Source organism: Lepidochelys olivacea (genome assembly GCF_965140295.1).
Source record: "Lepidochelys olivacea isolate rLepOli2 genome assembly, chromosome: 14".
Classification (NCBI taxonomy): Eukaryota; Metazoa; Chordata; order Testudines; family Cheloniidae; genus Lepidochelys; species Lepidochelys olivacea.
The window spans coordinates 25,322,522-25,346,629 of record NC_140424.1 but is presented as its reverse complement, the minus strand read 5'-3'; the positions used below and the strand labels follow the sequence as shown (position 1 = coordinate 25,346,629).

Genomic DNA, 24,108 nt, shown 5'->3' with positions numbered 1-24,108 from the left:
CCGTTGGTGTTTGTCAGATTAACGTGCTCTGGGATAACCTTTCAGGGGCTAGCTGCCCCTGGACAGAATGACTGGACAGAAGTCTGCTCAGACATCTTATGTGTTTGGAGATGGACCCTGTTGGGGAGAACACAGGGCAGGGTGCCCAGACTTCTGTGGTGTCTCCTCAGCTCTGCCACTGACTGACTATGTGACTCCAGACTAGTCACTGCGCATTTCTCTGTGTCTCAGTTTCCCAAGGACTGTCTCCAGTCCTTAAAACACAGCAGCTGCACCACTGAAGCGCTTTAATGAAGCCACTACTTATGCTGATGGGAGGGGTTCTCCATTTCCCCAAGAGGCAGTAGCTAAGTTGACAGGAGAAGTCTCCTGTCGACCTAGCACCGTTTACACCAGCAGTTAGGTCAGGTTAACTATGTCACTCAGGAGTGTGGATTATTCCTAGCGTAGACCAGGCCCCAGTCTGTCAAATGGGTAAAGTAATGGATCCCTGCCTCACAGGGAGCTGCGGGGCTCAATTAAGTAATATAAGTAAAGTGCTTCAGGAGTCTCCAGTGATAGGTTCGAGACAAGGGTCAAGCTTGGGCTGAGTTCCCTGGTCTCAGCGGGAGGAGGCTGGGGTCAAGATGCAGCATGGAGTCCTTGGCACTCCTTGGTCCAACAATATCTTTCCAAGGAAACCTCTGTACTCTGACCCCTTGGGATTACAATGGTATGGTCCTCCTAATGTGCATGCAGTTAAAGGTACTTCTACTTGGATAAGTCCTTTTACACAGGCATAACTGTGTCCACACTAGGGCTTGTACTCATTTAATTATCCCAGTATAAAGTAACACCCTCAACTGCCATAGTTAAACTAATACCAACGCTGCGTGTAGGCCAGGCCTTAGTGCTCTGAGGGATCCAGCCTCAGGGATCCCAGCGGAACTGAAGGTGAGGGGGCTTCTCTAATCCCGTGTCCTACCTGTGCATATGTGTGGGCCCCTCCCTCTTTTAGTGCTCACTCCCTCCCCTGAAAAGAACAAGAGCCATCAGACCCGCCCTTCATCCTGGGCACTGGTAGTCAACCCAATACGCATACGCCACAGCCATGCACTGTTCGGCCTCCAGCTCTCACCACACACGTGGCACTCCCTGTCCTGACAGCTCCATCCAATCTACTTTCCCTGCAGTGCTTCCTGTCTCCGATGAAGCACCCAGTATTAGGAATAGAGGATCAGATCAGAGCTTATCTCTCATAACTGTGCTATCTGCAGATGTTCTCCCCTTCCATATAACTGCCTAATTCTGGGATTCCAGTGGCACGTTTGTTCTCAGCAGTACTTTGTGGAAATCAGCTCCATGGCTGAATTATGCATTGCATTAAAAAGTTTCTTTTTACCAGATTGAAATTTGTTGCCTTTCATTTTCAGTGACTGCCCCTTTGCTCTGTCTTAAGAAGGAGGGTTAATAGGAGCACCCAATATACTTGCTCTGTGCCAGTTTGTGTTATGTTATCATGTCCCCTTTTACTTACAAGAACAGTCATATTGGGTCAGACCAGTGGTCCATCTAGCTCAGTATCCTGTCTTCTGACAGAGGCTAATGTCAGGTGCTTTATAGGAAATGAACAGGACACTCACTCATGGAATAGTTAAGTCCAAAGTCACTCATGCTGAATCCAAAGGATTTTAATTTCCTCATTTTTGATGTTAAAGTTTTTGGGACCTTTTACAGGAAACCCTCCCTTTTTAAAGTGTAATGTCCCAGTGCTAGTTTTCATTATGATCCTTGCCATTAAATGGCTGAACTTCCTGAAATTATATTGTTGGCTTCTGTAAGCGCCTCTGAGCTTATAATGAAACACCCCAAAGTCAGGAAACACAAAAGTGAAGCTTTGCTGAGCCCCTTTTACTCTGCACCACTACATGGATGCTTTGAAATGCTGCTTTGGAATCTGTGAGCTGTGATTATGGTTAGATACAAATTTAAAGCTCAGGTGTAGAAAACCATTGTATCATCTGAGAAATACTGTGTGTTCACTATGCCAGAGATTTGGGGCAACACTTTCAAAAGTGCATAAGTGAGTTAGGAGTCTAAGTCCCTTTGTCTTTTAAATCAGTGGGAGATAGGTGCCTAAACATTTTGGACAATCCCAGTAGCTGCCTAACTGCATCATTAGGTGCCTCAGTATGTTTAAAAATCTGGCCCTAAGGTCCAGATCCAGATAAGGTTTTAGGCACATTAGCCCAAGGTTTAGACATCACTGAGATCCTCAGAGTCTCCACTCAGCTGCTGCTTACCTCTGTAGGTGTCTAAATTTCCTAGGCATCTACATTTTCACCACTGAAGTCCCCATGGTATCTGAGGAACTGCCAATGAGCCTGTACATCTAAACCAAGTGGGATCCTCAAACTAGGCTTGCCCCTCATCTCACCTGGGGAGGAATTGCATTGATCTGTTCTCCTGAAAAGAGCTTTCCCTTTGTTGCAATAGGAACAGGACATTCTGTATTTCCCTTTTGCATTTCATGGCAGGAAATCGAGGAGACTATAGAGGAGACCAAGAAGATGAACATGTACTGCCATTTTGCTAGAGGCGTTGGGGAACCCAAATACATGCCTGTTCAGACCTGGGAGTCACTGAATCGCATCCTTGTGGAAGCCTTGGATAACCACAATGAGGTCAATGCTGTCATGAATCTGGTGCTCTTTGAAGATGCCATGTGCCATGTGTAAGGAGATTTTCTATCTTTGTACTCTGAGAGTCATCAGCCTAAATGTCTTTGGAGCTGGTCTGTGTAATGCATTTCTGTTAACATTTTCAGAGGGGATGAGCAGCCATAATTACAGATGATGTCAGGAAGAGCTGAAAAAGCGGACATTAATCTCTCCTCACTTTCTCATCTGTCCACTGGGGATTTCCTATCTCCTAATGGGTATTGGAAGCCTTTTCTCACTGATGTTTGGCAAGTACTTTGAAACCTTCAGGCCTATGTCACACTTTCACGTGACTTTCAAAGGTGTTAGGTGCCTAAAGCTGCAGAGTGGTGCCTGGGCAGATGGTTAAAAGTTTCTAAGCAGATATGATGCCTACCTCCGTTGATTTCAATGGAATCTAAGCACCTAAAATGCTTAAGCCCTTTTGACAATCCCGCTAAGCACATGTCTGCACCTGTAGGCACTGGATACCTTTGAAAATGTGGCCCTTAGCAGCTTAAGTCTTACTGCAAGTCAATGGAATTTAGGTTCCTGTGGTCAGATTTTTAAAGTTTTTTAGGCACCTAAAAATGCAGATAGGTGCCTAGTGGGATTGCCAAAAGCACCTAAGTGAAATCAATGGGAGTTGGGAGTCTAGGTTCTTTTGAAAATGTTACCCGGTGAGTATATATACTGTATATAAGAATCTCTGAACTAACAGAGCCCTAGAGCCCCATTAGCTACACTGAAGCAGTACTTTTTCATTAGGAAAGGGTGGTCTCACAGTTCCTTAAGTACCAGGAAACCAATCCAATTACTATAATAGAAAAGAACAACAGATACAATCCTTTGATCTACCCAGCTACTCCTTTGAGTCCTGGGAGCTCACCATCCTTTCATTTCCTGCAGCATAGTGTCTTGATATTTAATAAAACCATAATATTGCTTCATGCTAAGATGCTTTTATTCCATTCAGTTATGAAGTAGCAGTTTATCTTCAGCAAAGGCTTGCTTGGATCATCAAACTGTACTTGATTTTGTATTCCATGCATAAGGCAGACACACACACAAGCACTCTGGGTATTAGAATTTTTTCAGATTGTGATGTAAATGTTGTCTCTGTCATTTTCTCGTGTGTGCTCCCTGTGCACCAGAGGGGACTTGCTGGACCAAATCTGATTGCAGCCTCCCTCTAAATATTGTAAAAGATCAAGAGAAAAGGCTCTGATTTTTAAAGTTTATTTTCACATTCCTCCTTGTTCCCCTCCTCCTTTATTCCCGGCAGATGGTCTGTCAGACAGTACCACAGATATGAGCTGGTAGTCCTGACCCAAGATTTAATTCCTAAACTTCAGGAGCTAAATACAGTTAGTGGCTAAATCACCAAGTTGTTCAAGAGCTCAAATCCATCTGTGCTAATCACTAAACATTTCTGTGGCCTTACCCACACATCTATACTTTCATAATTACTGATTTTATCAGTGTTTTGCTTATTGCTCTGAAAGTAATGAAGAACCTGATGAGAAATTAAATTAAACAAGTAGGCCAGCTGAGTCTAGTGAGGGCGTCTCGTGGCATCCTGACCTTATTTAAAATGTAAATGAATTATTCTCTTCTTCAAGACGTTTCTGGGAGAGCGGACTGATGGAATACGAACTACAAGTAGTTAGACCTGCAGTCTAACTGCTACCACAAGTTTCATGTACATTTAAGTTCTCCTTATATTTCCAAAAAGTAAATAAACCTTTTCCTGCCATTTCCCCATATCTCCTTGAAGTTAGCATCTTGGACATGCCCCATTGATCTCAGCAGCTTGTGTCATTTCGCTTTTGGTGAAATAGCGACATCGCAGGCTCCATGGCCATGTTAATCACTGCACTGGGATCTAAACTTTGGCTAGTGAGTGAGATTTCCCCCTCCCCTGCTGGGAGGCAGCCCAGTAACAACTGTAGGAGGCAGCCCTGTAACAACTGTAGCCAAGAGACTGTGTCATTAATGTATAAGTGAAGAAGGTGTGATACAGACAGAGGGGAACGCTGTTTGCATCTGCTCAACCCACAGATAGCAGTGATGTCATGAGAGGTGGAGTTTAAGTCCCTCTCACTCTGAGTTTTTCTGAGCAGGGGTTAGAGCCACTATTTTTAATTTAAACGATCATGAAAACAGAGGTTCTGACCAAAATAAATAAAGCAGAAGTGGGTCTCCCTGAACCATGAATCACAGATGCAAAAAAAGTGGAGAAACTTTAAAAAAAACTTTGTATGTTTCCTTTACATTGAAGATATTTTGATGGAATTTGGAGTTTTCACCAACATACTCCATCCCCATGCCTGAGCCACTTGTTTGACAATTTAAAGGAAAGTATCTCATTGAACAAAACTGTTTTAAATAAATTGTATTTGCTGATGTCATAAACAAACAAGGATGCCAAGGAATAGCAAGTAATTTTTCCATCGCAGAGTTCAGTGATTTACTTCTACAATATTTCCTGTTGAATGTTCTCAGAAATGTGTCATCTTCACATGATTAGCTCACTCTTCTTTGTTAGCACACTTTTTCTGAAGGATACAGTCTAGTGCAAACAGGAATTAACTCAGGGATGATCTCTGGCCTTACACTGGAGCTCAGATTAGATGATCACAGTGATCTGCCCTTATAATCCATTAATCTTTATTTAGTGCCCCATCCTTGTGCATGTCATTGGTGAGACTACTCCATGTGTCAGTCTGAGCAAGGATGACAGAATCTGGCCCTTAAAGAATTAGTAGTTTTGATAAGGAAGACATACTGACAGAGCTTTCCTAGAAAGGAATTACACTGATCTAGATACATGAAGATATTAATAATACATAATGGGACTCCTCATGTGACTAATAGCTCACCAGTGTCATCAAGCCCATGGTTAATGTGGATCCTTGGACATTTTCTGAGAGGAAATGTCTACTAGCGGGACTATTAGAGCACATTTACCCAGCAAATTATTCTGGTTTGACCCATGTTCCATGTAAATGGAGGACTGACCTTTACTGTAAGATGTTCCTGAACATCATAACACAGAATACGAATCCAGAAATAGCCGAGACGGGAAGCTCTGAATTGCCATAGAACCATTTACTGGTTGGTTGCATTGTTTACTAAAGATCTCACCCAAAGAGTATCGAGTGCAAACGTGCCCCTTAGATTGGCACCACTGCTGTGATTCTGCTCCTATTCTCAGCCTAATTTGTTACTCAGTAAAATATGTATTGAAATGCTTCGTGTGGAAAAAAGTCGTCTTGACCAGAGATTCTGTATGCTTCAATTTAGTTGCCGCATCAATCGTATCTTAGAATCCCCTAGAGGAAACGCCCTGTTGGTTGGTGTAGGTGGAAGTGGCAAGCAGAGCCTGACAAGACTTGCAGCTTTCATTAGCTCATTGGAGGTTTTCCAGATCACTCTGAGGAAAGGCTATGGAATCCCTGACCTGAAGGTAGGTGGCGTTGAAAGGTGGGAAGGGAGAGGAAACAGAAACTTGTACTTCTTCCATACAGAGCTTTGTCTTTTCTATGTGTTGGAGAAACCTCCAGTGTAAATGAAAAAAGATTCCAATCGGATCGCAAAGAACAGTCATTCTCTCCAAAATTCATCAGTTAATGTTTTCTCATGGCTTTGTACCTGTAAAGGGCTATAGAGAGTTGATGATGATGATGATGAAGATAATAATAAAGTATTACTATTTTTAAGACAATAAAAAGAATACTTAATCAACCCAGGAGTAATCAACTATGGAATGATGTAGCTAGAGGTGGGAGAGATTTATTAAGTCATATCCAGTTCATCTCTGACTTCCTGGATGCTATAAGAGTTGGAAACAGCACATGGATCCTAACAATACATTTTCTGGTAAACAGTGAATTGGAAGCTGTGAGAGAGGTTTTTTTTTATGCAAATGGAATGATTTATAAATGTTTTAGCTGCTGGCAAATGATTATAGATTACTTGTTTTTGCTTTCCCACCAAGGCAAACTGGAGCTACATTGTCCAAGTCCTGTCCTGCATCATTAGACTGGGGCTCCTGCTGGAATGGACAGCTTCCACTGAGAGGCCAGTTATGGCTCTGGTGATAGCAAATCTCTACCAAGTTTTGGAAGCACATATTTAAATGCATCTGCTTTCTTATTTAGGGTTTGACTTCAGTGGGGACTGCAAGATTTGGCTTTTAGACATTGTTTATTTAATAATCAAATGTATTATGAGGAATCACTGGAGTTTTTATTTAATGTTGCATCATTTTCTGCCTTCAGATAACTTTGCAGCACTGATCAGTTTGTCTTGCTTTCTGACATGTCTGTGTAATCATCCTGAGCCTATCTCTTCTCACCCATTCAGTTCCACCCGTGAAAAGGTTCCTGGGATAATCTGGGGTTGACCTCCTCATTTGTTAGATAGCCTACTCTTCCCACAAAGACTATACTCTGATTCTTATGTTCAGAAGCTTGTTTTCAAAGCATGTTCCTGTTTAAGGTTCTGTGATGGCGGAAGGTTTTTGACATTCCCTTCACTCTGTACCCATTCTACAGGAATTTATGAAAAATACTGGTTAATTATTTTTCTTGGGTCTAGAAGAACCAGATGGTTTAGTCTGCCATTGACCCATAACATTGTTATAATTCACTTATTCTAGGTATTCTGTAGGAAATGTAACAACTGACTGTATTTGGTAGAACCATATTTGCCTACTGAAGTTCTAAACGTGTTTCAAAAGCAAGGGTCAATGTACTATCCTGAGCGCCCTTCTAATCCCACTGTATTCTGTGCACATGAACTAATGGGAAAGTCCAGCTGAGTTGGTAGGGGGAAAAAAACCCGGAATCACAGTGACAACTTTTGCTTTTACTGTGTTTTAAATAATAATGTTCTTTCATGTTCATAATTGTGAGGTAGATACTCTGAAAAGGGGAGGAAGGATAGTCCAGTGGTTGGGGCACTAGCCTAGGGCTAGGACACCTGGGTTCAAGTCCCTGCTCTACCACAACCTCCCTGTGTGAGCGAGCTTGTGCAAGTCAGATAGTCTCTCTGTGCCTTGGTTCCCCCTCTGTACTACAGGGATAAGAGCCATGGCCTGCCTCATAGGGTTTGGGAGGATACATACATTGAAAATTGTGTGATGCTCAGCTACCATGGTAACAGGGACATCCCTGTGTCTTAGGCTGTGTCTACAGTTCAAGCTAGGGGTATGATACCCCAGCTCATGTACACACGTGCGCTAGTTCTGGTTGAGCTAGTGCGAGTATAAATAGCAATGTAGCTGCGGTAGCATGGTAGCAGCAGCAGCGGCATGGCTAAGCCATGCTGAGTATATCCCCACTGCTTGTGTACCCATCATGGCACTGCTGCTGCTCCCCGTCTTACTGTGGCTGCACTGCTATTTGTACTCACACACGCTTGAGGAGAGCTAGCATGAATACATGTATGTGAATAGGAGATCACAGGATGACCACAAGCTGTCAATGTGATACTGCCGTGAAAAAGGCTAATTCAGTCCTAGGGTGCATTAGACAAGGTATTTCCAGCAGAGACAGGGAAGTGTTAGTACGATTACACCAGGCACTGGTGAGACCTCATCTGGAATACTGTGTGCCGTGCTGGTCTCCCATGTTTAAGAAAGATGAATTCAAACTGGAACAGGTACAGAGAAGTGCTAATAGGTTTTCCATTCCTCTGATCATCCTGTCTTATAAGAGGAGACTCAAAGAGCTTGACTTGTTTAGCCTAACCAAAAGAAGGCTGAGGGGAGATATGGTTGCCCTCTGTAAATACATCAGAAGAATAAATACCGGGGGGGAGAGGAGTTATTACAATTAAGTATCATTGTTGACACAAGAACAAATGGATATAAATTGGACATCAACAAGTATAGGCTTGAAATTAGGTGAAGGTTTCTAACCATCAGAGGAGTGAAGTTCTGGAACTGCCTTTCAAGGGGAGCAGTGAGGACAAAAAACCTAACTGGCTTCAAGACTGTGCTTGCTAAATTTATGGAGGGGTATGATGAGACTGCCTGCAATAGCATGTGGCCCATTGGCGACTGCCAGGAGCAAAAATCCCCAATGACTGGAGACAGGACACTAAATGGGGAGGTCTCTGAGTTACTACAGAGAATTCTTCCCCATGTATCTGCCTGGTGGGTCTTGTCCACATGCTCAGGGTCTTACTGATCACCACATTTGGGCTTGGGAAGGAATTTTCCCCTAGGTCAGATTGGCAGAGACCCTGTTTTGTTTTGTTTTTTCTTGCCTGCCTCTGCAGTGTGGGGCATGGGTCACTTGCAGGTTTAAACTAGAGTAAATGGTAACCTGAAGTCTTTAAACCATGATTTGAGGATTTCAGTATCTCAGCCAAAACTTAGGGGTCTATTACAGGAGCGAATGGATGAAGTTCTGTGGCCTGCAATGTACAGGAGGTCAGATTAGATGATCATTATGGCCCCTTCTGGCCTTAAAGTCTATGAGTCTATGTTAGAGGGCTCATGTGACTTTGAGATAGTAATTGAGCCCTTCTCGCAAATGCGATCATAAAGGCATGGCAGAATCTATTTGCACTTGTATGCTTTGTGATGGAAAGGGATGAAGGAAGGAAAACAGCACAGTTAACTGGTCCTATCAAAAATATTCCCAGTATGCCCTCCACAGGGGAGAAGAAATGATGCAGTGGAAAAGAAAATTTTTCACAACATTCTTCTGGTCTCACTACTCAGTGCGCAGAATATAAGTCCTTAACTGAGGCTCCTTCCCTCAGCTGCACAGTGTGTTGGGAACATGCCATGCTGGGGGCTCTCAACTAAGAAATGAGTTATTTTATTTTTATTTTGTTATCACTGAAATAAAAATGGACAAGTAGAGAATAGGGACAGAAAGAACAGCATATCCAGCCACTGAGATCATCTCCCAAATACCTCTGTCCCATCACATATATGATTCACTGCAGTCCATAATTTGTGAAACACAAGACTTCAAATATTGTGGCAGCAGCCACCAGTAGCAGATCACTGTGTAGAAAGGTCTCTGCAATCTGACGATCTATACTTCAAACTAATCAGGGATTCTACCATCCAAGTTTAACAGAAATAGCAACAGTGCTCCATCTTCAGCAATGATCTGTGATTTTTAAATGCCCTATCTCCAATCAGAAAGGTTTTAAAAAGATCATTTCCTGAATAAAATGATTCAGAAAATTATGTATAGTTTTCTCAGGGTCTGTCTTTTTATTTGTCTTTTGTACAGCACAGAGCATGTTGTCAATGCTTAGCAAATAATAATTAATTAATACTAGCAGTATCCTTGGAAATATTCTGTCATAAAGTGGAGAAGATATAAAGAACAACCTTCATGCTAATTAATTCTGATTGTTTTGTTTTCAGTTGATCAGAAGATTTTGAACAGGCAACATCCTGCTTGAAATATCCCCAATGAAAACGCACTTTGTGACCGAGACTTTGCAGTAGATAAGCACAAACGCTTTACTTTCTTTTCAATCTACAGGCAGACTTGGCAAACCAGTATATTAAAACTGGAGTGAAGAATGTTGGCACTGTGTTCCTTATAACTGATGCCCAGGTGTCTGATGAAAGGTTCTTAGTGCTGGTAAATGACTTGTTAGCTTCAGGTATGCATCTCATTGATTTTATTTCCGGTCTCCTTTTCCACATAAATGTGCACATAGTAATGTCTGCAGCTGTTCCATAGAAGAGATTGTAACATTTGCTAAAAGTGATAACTGAACAAAATAAGCTATAAAATTTGTAAATTAAATCTCAAGGAAGAAAGCAGCTAGTAGATTTTGGCCTTCTCAGACATCTGTGACCTAGTCAGTTAGTTTGCACCCTACTTTCAAAGCTCTTTAATTCTACTTATAATTGTTAAGTCATTTCTGTGAGGGGCAATGTGCTAGTGGAGTGTGGAGTCAGAGGAAATGTTTCATTGAAAGATGTGCAGTGTCCATTCCGGTGAGAGGCAGTTTAGTGGTATGACATAACTCCCACTAGTCCTGGCTAGAGAATTTGACTTCACCCTCTGCAAGAGCTGGGTGATTAATGCAAAGCCATTGAAAGACCACGTGTTCGAATGTCAGATAGCTATTCAGTCCAACCACGTTTCTTTCTTGTTCATTTTTCTAGACAAATGTGTGTGACTGGTCTTTATGTGCTTGGTAAATAGCTGTTCTTCCCATGAATACCCCAATTTCTGTGCAGACCATGACATTTGCATGTGAGTTCAGCATTTGCATTTCACCTCACTCTCAGTTAGCTTAACAGGGCACAGAACCAATATAATGGATGTACGTGACCAATGATACACCACAAATAGTGAATAATCAAGAGTTGACATAGAATATTAGTATTGCATTCATAGCTGAAGTGAAGTCTGTAGACAGCCCACTGTCTGAAATTTGTGCATATAGTGTTCAAACAATCTGAACAGCAAATGAATTTGCAGATACCAGAGACTGTTTGTGGATAATTCCTAACCAGAAGAGTGGTTTAATTTGCTGGGTAAATTGTGTGTTGAATATAGTTCCCCCTGCAGCCCCATGCGCTGCCCTCCTGCGGGGACAACATGAGCATTCCCCAGCCCTAATTACAGCACTGTAGCTGCCTGTCAGCATGGAGGAGGCCCACACAGTCTTTCTTACAGCTTTCTTTTTCCCTTCCAGTCACCAGAGGGCTGCCCGTTTGTTTCAATGGGTCTGCTCTGAGACGAAGACATGATCTTTCTGACAGCAAGTCAGTGCTAGCTGATCAGTGAGGACTTTGACGGGATGGTATAATGGGCTTATGAAGTCCTCTGGCTCCTTACGTGGAATTATTTTTATTTGCTTAGAAGGACCCATGAGACAAGACCTCCCTGTCCGTTAGCCCCAGACAGGGCAGAGGGGACTCCTTCCGCCATTCACCATCTGTCTAGGGTGGCGGTCTTGATTGTACCCCCCTTCTCCTTTTCCCCCTTTGCTTGCTCATGTCTGATTCACCCTTCCTTGCTTAAAATGGGGGAGGATAAGTGGGGAGGGGCTGATGCTGTGGCCACCCACTGGAAGTACATAGGAGGAGGAGGAAGGCCTGGTGCTTTCCTGCTTATTCTCTTCTTTGGAGTTTTCTTGGTCTTTCCTTCGGGGATGTGTGTGTATGTCTGTCTGTCTTTATACATGTATGAGAAAGCTGCCTGTATCCTGGAGATGGTTACAACTAAGGAGGTCCAGGCTGCCTAAGGGTTTGGGGGTGTCATTCCCAACTCAGATAGACATACCCACACTAACTTTGATCAAGCTAACGTGCTAAAAATAGCAGTGTAGCCACAGAGGCATAAGCAGAGGGAGGGGCTAGCCGCTCCAAATACAGTCCCAGCTGAGACCCTAGGTACCTGCTCAGGTGGCTGGCCCATCCTGGCACATGTGCTGCAGCAGCAGCTACACTTCTGTTTCCAGCACACTAGTTCAATGAGAGGTAGTGCAGATATACGTCCAGCTCAAAGTGTATACAGGCAGTCCTTGACTTTACGACGTTGGACCTACGATGAACGGCACTTACATCATTTCTAATTGACACCCTGATTCTACTTACGACAGTTGATTTAGACTTTACGACACTCGGTCCCGCAATAGAATGGATGGTGGTTTCGAGTTGCGACGTTTCGACTTACCGAGGACTACCTGTGCTTAACCATGGACCAGAGGGGAGAAAAGGTTATGTGTCACTGGCTTAGAAGGCCTGCTGGCTCCTGTGACTAGAAAACGGATAGATCCTGTTTCTGTGGCATTAGGATGATATTATGGTTGCTTTTGAAGGCCCGTATTTCCCCAGAGTTACCTCATGTGGTAGTGGGGATGCAGGGGCTATCCCCTATTCTAGGTACAAGGAAATACCTTGGTATCTCAGACCCAATGAGGCTAGGGCTGCCAACTTTATAATCACACAAAACCAAACACCCCTGCCCCGCCACTGCCCTGCCCCTTCCCTGAGGCCCTGCCTCCACTCATTCCAGCCTCCCTCACTACATCGCTCGCTCTCTCCGACCCTCGCTCACTTTCACTGGGCTGGGGCAGGGGGTTGGGGTGTGGGAGGGGATGAGGGCTACAGCTGGGAGTGCGGGCTCCAGGGTGGGGCCAGAAATTAGGGGTTAAGGAGCAGGTTTGGGGCAGGGGTTTGGGGTGAAAGAGGGGGTGAGGGCTCTAGCTGAGGTTGCAGGCTCTGGGCGGAGGCCGAGGGGTTTGGAGTGTGGGAGTGGGCTCTGGCTGGTGGTGTGGGCTCTGGGCTGGGGCTGGAGATGAGGGGTTTGGGGTGCAGGAGCGGGCTCCGAACTGGGGTAGGGGGTTAGGGTGTGGGAGGGGGTGCAGGGTGCGGGCTCCAGGAGAGGGCTCAGGGCTGGGGCAGGGGGGTTGAGTGTGGGGTGCGGGCTCTGAGAGGGAATTAGGGTGCAGGAGGGGGTTCTGACATGGGGCAGGAGGTTGGTGGGTGGTGTTGGCTCTGGCCGGGGAGTGCTTCCCTCAGGCAGCTCCTGGTCAGGGGTGCAGTGGGGCTAAGGCAGGCTTCCTGCCTGCCCTGTCTCTGTGCTGCTCCTGGAAGCAGCTGGCATGTCCGGCTCCTAGGCACAGGCGTGGCCAGGCAGCTCTGCATGGTGTGCACTTCACATGCCCACAGGCATTGCCACCACAGCTCCTGTTGTCCATAGTTCCTGGCCAGTGGGAGCTGCAGAGCTCAGGGTGGGGGCAGTGTGCGGAACTTCCCTGATCACACCTGTGCCTAGGGGCTGCAGGGACATGCCGGTCGCTTCGGGAGCTGCGTGGAGCCAGGGTGGGCAGGGAGCCTGTCTTAACCCCACTGCGCCACCAACCGGACTTTTAACGGCCCAGTCAGTGGTGCTGACCAGAGCTGCCAGGGTCCCTTTTCGACCTGGCGTTCTGGTCGAAAACCAGACACCTGGCAACCTTAAATGAAGCAATAACTGTAGGTAACTTGTGACTTTTCATGGCAATGTCTGTAGCAGCTCAGTGGGAAAGGATGTTTTCTGATTGGTTGACTTGGCTGCTTGCTTCTAATTGATTGCATGTTTTTGTTTGTTTTATTTGTTGTATTTATCATCATAACTTAATAAAGAGGAGTAACATTTTGCTGGTTTCTGATCAGCTGCTGTTTCCCCCCTTAATTGTTAATACAGTACCAAATAAAGCTCAGATTTTCAGCAGTCTGATCAGATAATGATCATTTCAGTCCAGACAGGGGTCAGAAGGAGATAAATTAGGGAGTAGTAAAGTAAGGAATCACTACAATTCTGTTTGCATGCATACATTCTTGGCAATTAACTGAATGTACCATTAGCTTTTTAACCATAGTGATCTGTCATTTATTTGAATACAGCTGCAGATGGCATTTTTAAAGAGCTGCAGAACTTGAATATGTAACAAATTGCTTTGCAAAACTGAAATGATTCACTGTTGTGTAAGGCATATTGGGGATTAAATTTCCTGAAACCTAAATAGCAGAGTCAATCAGAAAGCAATGCAGTTGCTATATCCTGATTCTGAGATTAGAAAGTACTTTCAACTTCTGCTTGTTTTAAGGTTGTGCGAAAGTTTAATTAATTGCCAGTAAATCAGCTCTTCATGGGCAGATGTGGCTTACTCCTATATCATCTCCAATCTGATGAAAGAGGCTCACTTGGATCTGTGCTATGGAATCCAGTGACCTAGTCTGTATGAGATCTCGGCTCCACAAACAACTTTATACCATCAAGGTAAAAATTCCAGTTTGCCTGTTAGTTTGTAAAAATGTGATCCCATTTTTCCCAGGTGAAATTCCTGATCTTTTCCCTGATGATGAAGTTGAAAACATCATCAGCAGTGTGAGAAACGAAGTCAAAAGCCAAGGACTGGTGGACACCAGGGAAACCTGCTGGAAATTCTTCATAGACCGTGTTCGACGACAGCTAAAGGTAAGACTATGCCCGGGAGAATTCACATCCCTACCATTGGGCTCAATGCAGGGGTAACCCTACAGAGTGAAATTCCATGGCCTGTGATATACAGGCAGTCAGACTAGGTGATCTAATGGTCCCTTCTGGCCTTAAAGTTTATGAATACATGAATTGTCCAAAACTCATCAAACAGCGCTTCAATTGAAGGAATGTACCACCTCTGATAATTGCACCCTGTACCTTTGTATAGTAATATGATGATTAGGAATTTCTGTCCAATCTTTTTAATATATTGAACTAGTAAGGTGACACAGTGACTGATAACATTTCCTTAAAGACTTTTTTTTTAAACATTTCTCCATATTTAATTAAACACAATCTCTCATTCCCCAAAAATGGTGATTTTTCCCCACAGACCTCTGCTAAAATATCATAGACCTTTCCATTTTTTAGGTGGTACATTGGGATTTAGACCTGGATTCACGTGGCTAAATCCTTGAATGCTTCTTGGAAAATCTAGGCCAAAGGGGTCATCTTAACGTCATATAAGCCTGGTACCTTAATGCTTTGCAGCTATGGGAACTCAAATCAATTGTCTTCAATCATATGAGTTGTGGCATCTAGACTAAAGGAGATGAGTTTTGACATTTCAGCTCTAAAGTGTTGCTTCTACCTATAGCACAACTTCTCAAATCTGGAAGGTCTTATAAATAAAGAGACCCCAATCTGATATGGGGGGCGGGGGGGAATCTGATATTCATTTTAAGACTCTTTGGGTTTTAATATCCCTAGGTTTCTTATTTGATTGGCATGTAGGATTGCATAGGAAAATGACTCGTGCTAGAGTATCAGGCAACTTCCTTAACCTTTGTGCCTGCCAGTTGGACATTAGGTCATCATTCAATAAATCCAATCATTACCCAACAGGAAGTCGTCTTTCTTTTTTTTAAATAATTTGTTTCACTCCAGCTCATTATCACTTTACATCTGCAGAGGTTGCATCAGTGCTAAACAGTGTTATTGTTCTGAGAAGCCAGTCTTTTCCTTGTCAGGACGAGGCTACCCTTACATTGCAAGTGCGATATTGACTTTGCTACAACTAAACAAACGCACTCAGAATTTCACACACCGCATCCTACGGTAGGAAACATGGTTCCTGAGAAGTTTGCGGAAGATCTTTTGGAAATATGCCTAATTTTGGCTACAGCTTTGTTTAAGCTATCAGCCTTGGAGAGGACAGGTGGTAAATACATTGGGAGCTCAGGGGGATCCTAGAACATGCACAGCGCAGAGACATGCCGCTGGGAGCTCACTCACATGTTATTTGAACTTGCTAAAATACGAAAAAAACAGTTTAAAGACTTGCCAAAGGGTGGGCCCCCCTAGTCGCTAGAGAAAGCACTGTGGGATAAGGAGCTAAGCAGCAGCAGGAAGTTGAAAGCAAGCACGCCTCCTGCAGGACACCGCTCAATGCCCCACTTCCTGTTGAGACTTGCTCTGTGTCACACCCACACACAAACTCCCTGGGTGGGGACTGTGTCTCTTGCGAGGTGTTTGCACCATGCCTGACACAATAAAACCTCAATCTCAACTTGGGGCATCTGGTGCTTCTGCAGAAACAGTCATAGTAATAAATAATAATAATGATACCACCACCAGGAAGCAGAGGTAGAGTGCGAGACAGAGAACACAGCCAGGCTAGAGTACAGCAGCATACCTAGGGCAGTGAAACAGGGCTGGGAGTGAGGAGCTTCCCAACCTGTGTTGGTGTAAACTAGCTCCTTGGCCGTATTGTACCATTGTGTTTGTGTCTGAGTGAGGTGCTTGAGAACTGGGTACCCCGCTTGTCAATGGCAGCTGTTCATGTAGGCTAGATCCAGTTGGTTCAGGAGCAGAAAGGGGAGTATCAGGGAACTTGTAAGTGTCTGAGGGCCAGCCCCAGCCCCTCTGCAATGTGAAGCTCCCGACAGGCAGCATTAAAAACTGCCACTGCTTGAGGTCCCAGTGCAGCGTTGCTATGGTAGAGCAGAGCTCCATGCCCCCGTCTCCCAGACACATCCCCTAGGCCAGGAAAGTGGGAGGCAGGGGAACAGCTGCACCAACAGAGTGTTCCCCTGTGGTACAGGAATCTATGCTGGGCATCTGTGGAAAGGTTATGACTTCTTTGGGCCACCTGAGTCCCCTCATGACCAGTGCCCCCTGTGGAAATGTACCCTATGGTCAAAGGATAGCTGGATTTTTCATGAAGAGAGGAATGTTTTGATTCATTGAGACCTGGTTCCATGTTTCCATTTCCTTGTTCTTTCTCTTTAACAACATGATAGGGAACAGCTGTTCTGGGGTCAGCTGTTAAGTGTTGCTAAATTATTTACTGCATTTAATAATGGAAATCTGCGCTCTGTGTAATAAACCAAGAAGCAGACTATAACATGCCTTATACATCGAGTGTCCCAGATTTGATCAGCACAGGGGCTGTCAGCACAGGAGTGGATCTCAGACTGAACAGCAGACTGGAGGAGAGCAAATGTCAATATGTACAGCCATTTTGCCTCATCCCACTCGGGGCCTGTATCACAGCATCTAGCACAGTGGGGTTCTGGCCCATCACTAGAGCTCCTACAATAATACAAATATTTAATAACAACAACAATAGTAATTAATAATGGAGCATAGCCTGGCAGTACCTGAGGGTTAGGACCTTGATCTTTGCCCAGCACACAGAGAGTAACACAGACAACTGCAAGAGGCTACACACCTAAATCTAAGGATGTAGAAAGAACAGTGTGTTGGTGGTGTTTGTGAAGTAGCGGGTGATCAGGTTGTTAAAGGCTGGATTACATAGCCTGAGATAGACACGTATAGGATCTTGGAGTATTGTATACTGCTCTGTGTATGAGAGACAGAGTTTGTAAAAGCCAGTTAGATGACAATACTCAGTAAGCCATACTGAAACAAGATACAATAGATAAAGGGCCTGATTCTATGCTAGGGCCCCTTTCCAGCACTCCATACCCTAGGGTCTATATCTATTTACAGCCTTTCCAAGGCCCCGTTATGCTGCCAGAGTGGTGTATGAATGAGAGTCAGGCCCTAAATATGCAGCATTGAGTAACAGTGAAACTTTGCTAGGTGCTGCCAGCAGGGTGATTCTGGCCCATTTGTGGGTGTGGTGTTCTGTACCCTCTAGTGGCACCAAGACCACTTAGAGATTAGTGAGTCTGCTTTACAGCCTTAGCTAATAGCCATATGGCTTTTAGCTCATGCAATAGAGGCTCATGCATTTAGCTCTAGATGTCCCAGGTTCAATCCCGCCTGCTGACGACTGGGATCCGTCGGCATTACAAAAGCAGTTCTTCAGGGAAGCAGTTTGCTGTTATTTCAGAGAGAAAGGAGTGCTTGCTGTTTGGTTATGCTGTTTTATATGGAATTTCCAAGTGCGGACGCACCGGCCAAAGTTGCAAAGGCTCAAAGCTCAAGAGGCCATTCTGGGTGCGGCTCCTGATCTTACTCTGAAATCCTCCCGGGGAGTCATTCTCCCAACAGGGAAAACCCAAAGCTGCAGCTATGTTGGGTGCCTCCCAGCCTGCTGCCCTGCCTCTTCTCAGTGCTCTTATCCTTCTTGCTCCTCAGGTCGCTCTTTGTTTCTCACCCGTTGGTAACAAGCTGAGAGTTCGCAGCAGGAAATTCCCAGCGGTGGTGAACTGCACAGCAATAGACTGGTTCCACGAGTGGCCTCAAGAGGCATTGGAGTCTGTCAGCCTGCGTTTCCTGCAAGAAACTGAGAACATTGAGGTGAGGTTCCAGCAGAGGTAACCCCTGCTGACTCTGCAGCTCCTGGTTTGTCAGCCGAGAGTTCTTCCAGCCGGAGATGGACCCTGAGTGCCCCAGTGCACTCGCCGTGATCTCATCAGCGAGTCATGAGCGGCTGTAGCCTTGGCTTCATTAGCAGAAGTGAGAAGCTGCTGCGTCCAAGCCCAGCCTGAACTCCCCTGTGAGAGAGGGCTGTAACTCAGCCACTGAGTGCAGGCACCCGCTGTTACTGTAAGCAGTACATTCAAACCAAATTCCCAGTAATGTTACAGTAGAGCCTCCATTCCACCAAAAGACACAGCTTTACTGCTCCCAAATACACATTGTAGACAAGTTGCTGACTGTGCTGTATCCTGCTAATCTAAATCAAACCAAGCTGCCCTGGAACGGGCTACAGATATTGGTCAGCATCTGAGAGAGACGCAGACCTTAGTAGGTGCTGGGTCGGGAACACTGTGTGTATGCGCGTGCGTGCACTCACACACACACACACACGCTCACACCCCCTCTAGCCCTCCCTTTCAGGGGTCAGGATTGTGTTGGTGGTTTAGGTAGTGTAAATTGAGGTTTACAAATCAATCTGGACAGTAACCAGACTTGGTTCCTCTGTGCTGACACTTGCATAATTATTCCCCAGAATATACTTCCTTTGCTGCATGTGTGTCTGAGAATTTTTAGGTATTCTCAAGAGGAAATACATTTGTAGCTCAGTTTGACGGCTACTTAATACTCAATTAACAGCTAAATGGATTTATTCATTTAGCTTTTCTACATAGTATTTAGTTGAGTCATATTGTCTAGAACGTCTCTTTTAATGAGTATGTATTTTCCAGTCTGTACAGAACTGTCCTTATTTTAATTAGTAAAAGGGAGTTATTATGTACAAATGAATAGTATAAAAATTACTCAGTACAGTATGTTCAAATGTAGAACACAAGCAACTGGAGAAATTCTAGAGAGAGTAAAATTAATGAAGAGCCCAAATGAGATGCTACACAGTCAATTATGCTGTAGTAGAAGGCAATGATTAATAGATTTGCTTACTTTTTGTTTTGTTTAAAATATAGTCTCTTTCATTTTAGCTTTCAGTGAAAGACTCAATAAGCAAGTTTATGGCCTATGTCCATACAAGTGTCAATGAGATGTCCCGGTCTTATCTGAGCAATGAACGTCGCTATAACTACACCACACCCAAGTCATTCCTCGAGCAAATCAAACTCTACCAAAATTTGTTATTTAAAAAGGGCAAGGAGCTGACAGCAAAAATGGAGCGACTGGAGAATGGCCTGCAGAAACTCAACAGCACATCTGCACAGGTGAGAAGACCCTTCTCTCGTCTCTGGTCTGAATGCTGATTTGTTTAGTTGTTTCTCAGCTCAATGCATACTGTGCTTCAGTTTGGAAGAAAAACTACAGATTAAAAGTGGGATGCGGGTAGTGAATGTCGGTGGTGGATCCTGGCTTTAGCATCCCCATCTCTCCCCTCCAGGGCTTGTGCTCAATTCTCAGATGAGACATGTTTCTGTTCCATGGGGGGAAGGAGAGAAAGAGTGAGGGTGTGTGTGTGTGTAAAGCCAGCTGCTGTGGTTCTAAACTAATCGCTGCACAAGTAGAGAATCAAGTAGAGATCAATTTGATAAGTAGGTTTATGTAATTATGGTAATTGTTTCTCAGCTACACATAATATAGTATGTTTGCATAGTCTGGGCCAGAGTGAGACCTGGAATAAGGTCAAGGGAGCTGAAGTCAATGAGTTTGCAACTGCTTACACCAGATCAGCATCTGTACAGCTTCAGCTACACATTGTATCTTTTCATACTGCCATGGGTGTGTGATAAAAATGGGTAATGATGGGATCATTTTCCCTTACAAATCAGGATACATGTCTTTAAGAAACCTTAGTTAATGAGCATTCCTGAATAACTCAGTAGACTGAAATCCACTTGTAAAGAACCTATCTGGCTAAACCGCTAAAATGATGACTGGCTGTATATTGTTCTGGGTATTTGGCAACTCTCTCAACTCATATGACTGCATTCCATCCCTTTGATCAACTTGGGCACTCACCTCTGCATCTTTCCCTGTTTCTCTATATCCTTTCTATACATTGGTAACCAAAACTGAACATAGTATTCCAGCTAAGACCTAACCAGTGAATGCTCTAACCACTTGTCTAGAAGCTAAAAATTGGCCACCCCCTCTTTCTCTGGCCTGATTTTGAATGGGACTTAATCTGGTATGGGCTCTGAGCATGCCTACCGGATTGGGCCTCACAGGTGAGCTAGGTGCTCCTCCACTGATCCTTTCCCACTTTTTGGATCGCTCAGGGGCTCCTGCAGGAGATATGCATCTGGAGACCTAGCATGAGTCAGCAGTGCACCTGCCCAAAGACGGAAACATCAGTGCCAAGAACTTTTACCCTGAAAACATAGGTGTCGAGTGACTGTAGATGCCTGCAGAGTTAGACAGCAGCTGAGCAGGAGTTTTGTGGACAACAGTGGTGTCTTAAAATTGGATCTTCAGTGTCGAAGTACCTTTGTGGATCCAGGCTTGTGCTCCTATTGCCAACATAGTTCTCACTGCTCTTGGTGCCTGGCGGTTAATGGCTAGTTAATTATCGGAATTGAATATGTCGTGGCACCTTGGGACACTGATTTTAACCTGGGCACTTGCAGTCTTTTCTCAGGGTGTTTCTTGAATTAGCCATTCTAGTTTCAAAATCTCCCCTCCTCCCCCCGCCCCTTTTGGGATTTGGAAATCTTGGCATTCGTGATTAGCTTCCGTTTTAAGTAGCAGTCTCTCATTAGCTTATGTACTAAACAAAACTTCAGACAATGGCTGTCCTCCATTTCCAGGAAAGTCACAATCTAGCTCCCAGATAATGAAACTGGACAAGTCTGCTGGTTGAATAATTTATTTTTCAGAGCTATGCTCAATAAAAAGAGGTCTGTTCAAAGCCCTGTTGCTAAGTTAACTTTTAATATGACTTCTGTTAAAATTGCATCGCTGAATTCTAGATCCAGGTCTTGCCTGCTGTACCAATTAATTGCTGACCTTTGTGATGCAGTGTTTGTGTTCTTGAAACGCAGCATGGGCATTCAGATTAAATGTGCCTGCTGGGAACCTGCCCTCCAGGTTTTCTGGTATTTAATAATTCTTCTTGCTGTGTTCCTGGTCATAGTCAAGTCTTTCCTCTCTCCCAGTTGGAGTCACAGTGCAGTTCCCTTGAATGCCTGGCTTGCTTTGTTCTTTTTCTTTCTCCTCCACATTAGAAATTGCTTATCTGCCTACCCAGAACATATAGAAGCGTCTCACAGAATCTTCCCATTTCTTAGCGCAGTTGATGATTGCACACTCTGTATTGCTATTAGTTGATGATCTCATTTTCTTCTTTGAGTAGTGTCCCTATGGGTGCTCCACTTTAGGTGTCTGTGTGCCTCTGCACCTCTAATCAGAGATTTTTGGTAGCAGTATCCCCTTGAGCCTGGGCATGTGCTCTCCCTCCCTCATGGTCTGCCTCCAGGCTATTTAGCACTGCATGGTGGAACCCCCCTCACTTCCTTCTCTACCGCCTTTGGCCTCTGACCAAAGGAGCAGTTGTCCCTTCCTTATCTGTGTCCTTAGCATAAGTAGTGTTTGTTTTGTTACCTTTGTTCTCCCTAAAAGTACTCAGGCTAGTGTTTTATTTTTATTTTATTCCTTTGGTTTAAAAAGAAAAGAGAAAAAGGAAAAGAACTTCACTTTCCTTCCCTGTCTGGGGGCATTCTCTCCCCATCCCCCGGCATCTAGTAGACTCATAATTATTTCTTTTTCGGTTAAAAAAAAAAAAAGTAAAGACGGTGTTCTTCTGCATATTCCTCCCTGCTAGAGGATGACACCCCCTGCCCAGGGGCTTGCCTGGCTCGCTCTGCTCCAAGCGGTGCCTCTCCTGCCAGGAGTCAGTACCTGTAATGGCCAGACACTCACTGTGCTTATGCTCTAATAAATTGGTTAGTCTCTAAGGTGCCACAAGTACTCCTTTTCTTTTTGCGAATACAGACTAACACGGCTGTTACTCTGAAACCTGTCACTGTGCCTGGGAGACCCTCACAGAAGAGCTTTACCTGCCACACCTGAAACTGCAGCCTCACAGGAGCTGGGAGCTTAAGTAAAAATTCCCCCCAATAGCGAAAACACTTCAGTCTGCAGGGGACTCCGTGGGGTGTTGACCCCGGATCATCCCTGGAGCCTTCGCTTCAAAAGGGGTTGTCAAGGTTCCTCCCCCACTCTGAACTCTAGGGTACAGATGTGGGGACCTGCATGAAAAACCTCCTAAGCTTATCTTTACCAGCTTAGGTCAAAACTTCCCCAAGGTACAAAATATTCCACCCGTTGTCCTTGGACTGGCCGCTACCACCACCAATCTAATACTGGTTACTGGGGAAGAGCTGTTTGGACGCGTCCTTCCCCCCAAAATACTTCCCAAAACCTTGCACCCCACTTCCTGGACAAGGTTTGGTAAAAAGCCTCACCAATTTACCTAGGTGACTACAGACCCAGACCCTTGGATCTTAAGAACAATGAACAATCCTCCCAACACTTGCACCCCCCCTTTCCTGGGAAATGTTGGATAAAAAGCCTCACCAATTTGCATAGGTGACCACAGACCCAAACCCTTGAATCTGAGAACAATGAAAAAGCATTCAGTTTCTTACAAGAAGACTTTTAATAAAAATAGAAGTAAATAGAAATGAAGAAATCCCCCCTGCAAAATCAGGATGGTAGATGTCTTACAGGGTAATTAGATTCAAAAACATAGAGAACCCCTCTAGGCAAAATCTTAAGTTACAAAAAAAGATACACAGACAGAAATAGTTATTCTATTCAGCACAATTCTTTTCTCAGCCATTTAAAGAAATCATAATCTAACACATACCTAGCTAGATTACTTACTAAAAGTTCTAAGACTCCATTCCTGGTCTATCCCTGGCAGAAACCAGCATATAGACAGACACCCTTTGTTTCTCTCCCTCCTCCCAGCTTTTGAAAGTATCTTGTCTCCTCATTGGTCATTTTGGTCAGGTGCCAGCGAGGTTACCTTTAGCTTCTTAACCCTTTACAGGTGAGAGGAGCTTTCCCCTGGCCAGGAAGGATTTCAAAGGGGTTTACCCTTCCCTTTATATTTATGACAGGGGTCGAGTGATGAAGAGGAGGAGAGAGAGAAACAAAGAAGAAGCCACCAGCAGACTCCCCCTGGAAAGGCTCCTCTGAGCAACTGGCCAGCCAGAGGGGTGTTCCCCAGTGCGGCCACCTCCATAGGACAATATCAGCAGAGGAACCTCCTGCTGTGAGCTCAGCTGCCGCTCCTGGGCTGCTGGGAAGCTCTGGAAGCTGAAACCTGAGAAGGGGCTTCCTGCTCTGAGCTCTGCCCTGCTCTGAGCTCTGCTCTCAGCACTGACAAGGGGCTTCTGTAAGCTCTGTGCTGCTCTGAGCTCTACTCTGGGCAACTACTGCATGGAGAGGGCACAGTTAGCCTACCATCTCTAAAACAGCGACACAGAGAAGCCCTGCCGTCAGCTCTGCTTCTGCATGGAGACACCAGAGGCTTCCATCCTCATGCTCTGAGGCAACCATACAGTCCCCTAAGGAGAGGGGACAGTTACTGTACCATCTCTAAAAGAGCGGCATAGAGGAAA

At 44.6% G+C, this 24,108-nt stretch overlaps 1 protein-coding gene across 1 annotated transcript in view; it reads left to right on the top strand.

The window, feature by feature from the left end:
- The window catches only part of DNAH9 (dynein axonemal heavy chain 9), a 387,812-nt gene that overhangs the window by 166,478 nt on the left and 197,226 nt on the right, over positions 1-24,108 (top strand). The window contains exons 43-48 of the mRNA XM_084647504.1: positions 2,517-2,713; positions 5,985-6,147; positions 10,199-10,322; positions 14,499-14,641; positions 18,254-18,415; positions 19,516-19,749. Coding sequence (XP_084503630.1) covers positions 2,517-2,713; positions 5,985-6,147; positions 10,199-10,322; positions 14,499-14,641; positions 18,254-18,415; positions 19,516-19,749 — 1,023 coding nt within the window. The remainder of the gene's footprint in view (positions 1-2,516; positions 2,714-5,984; positions 6,148-10,198; positions 10,323-14,498; positions 14,642-18,253; positions 18,416-19,515; positions 19,750-24,108) is intronic.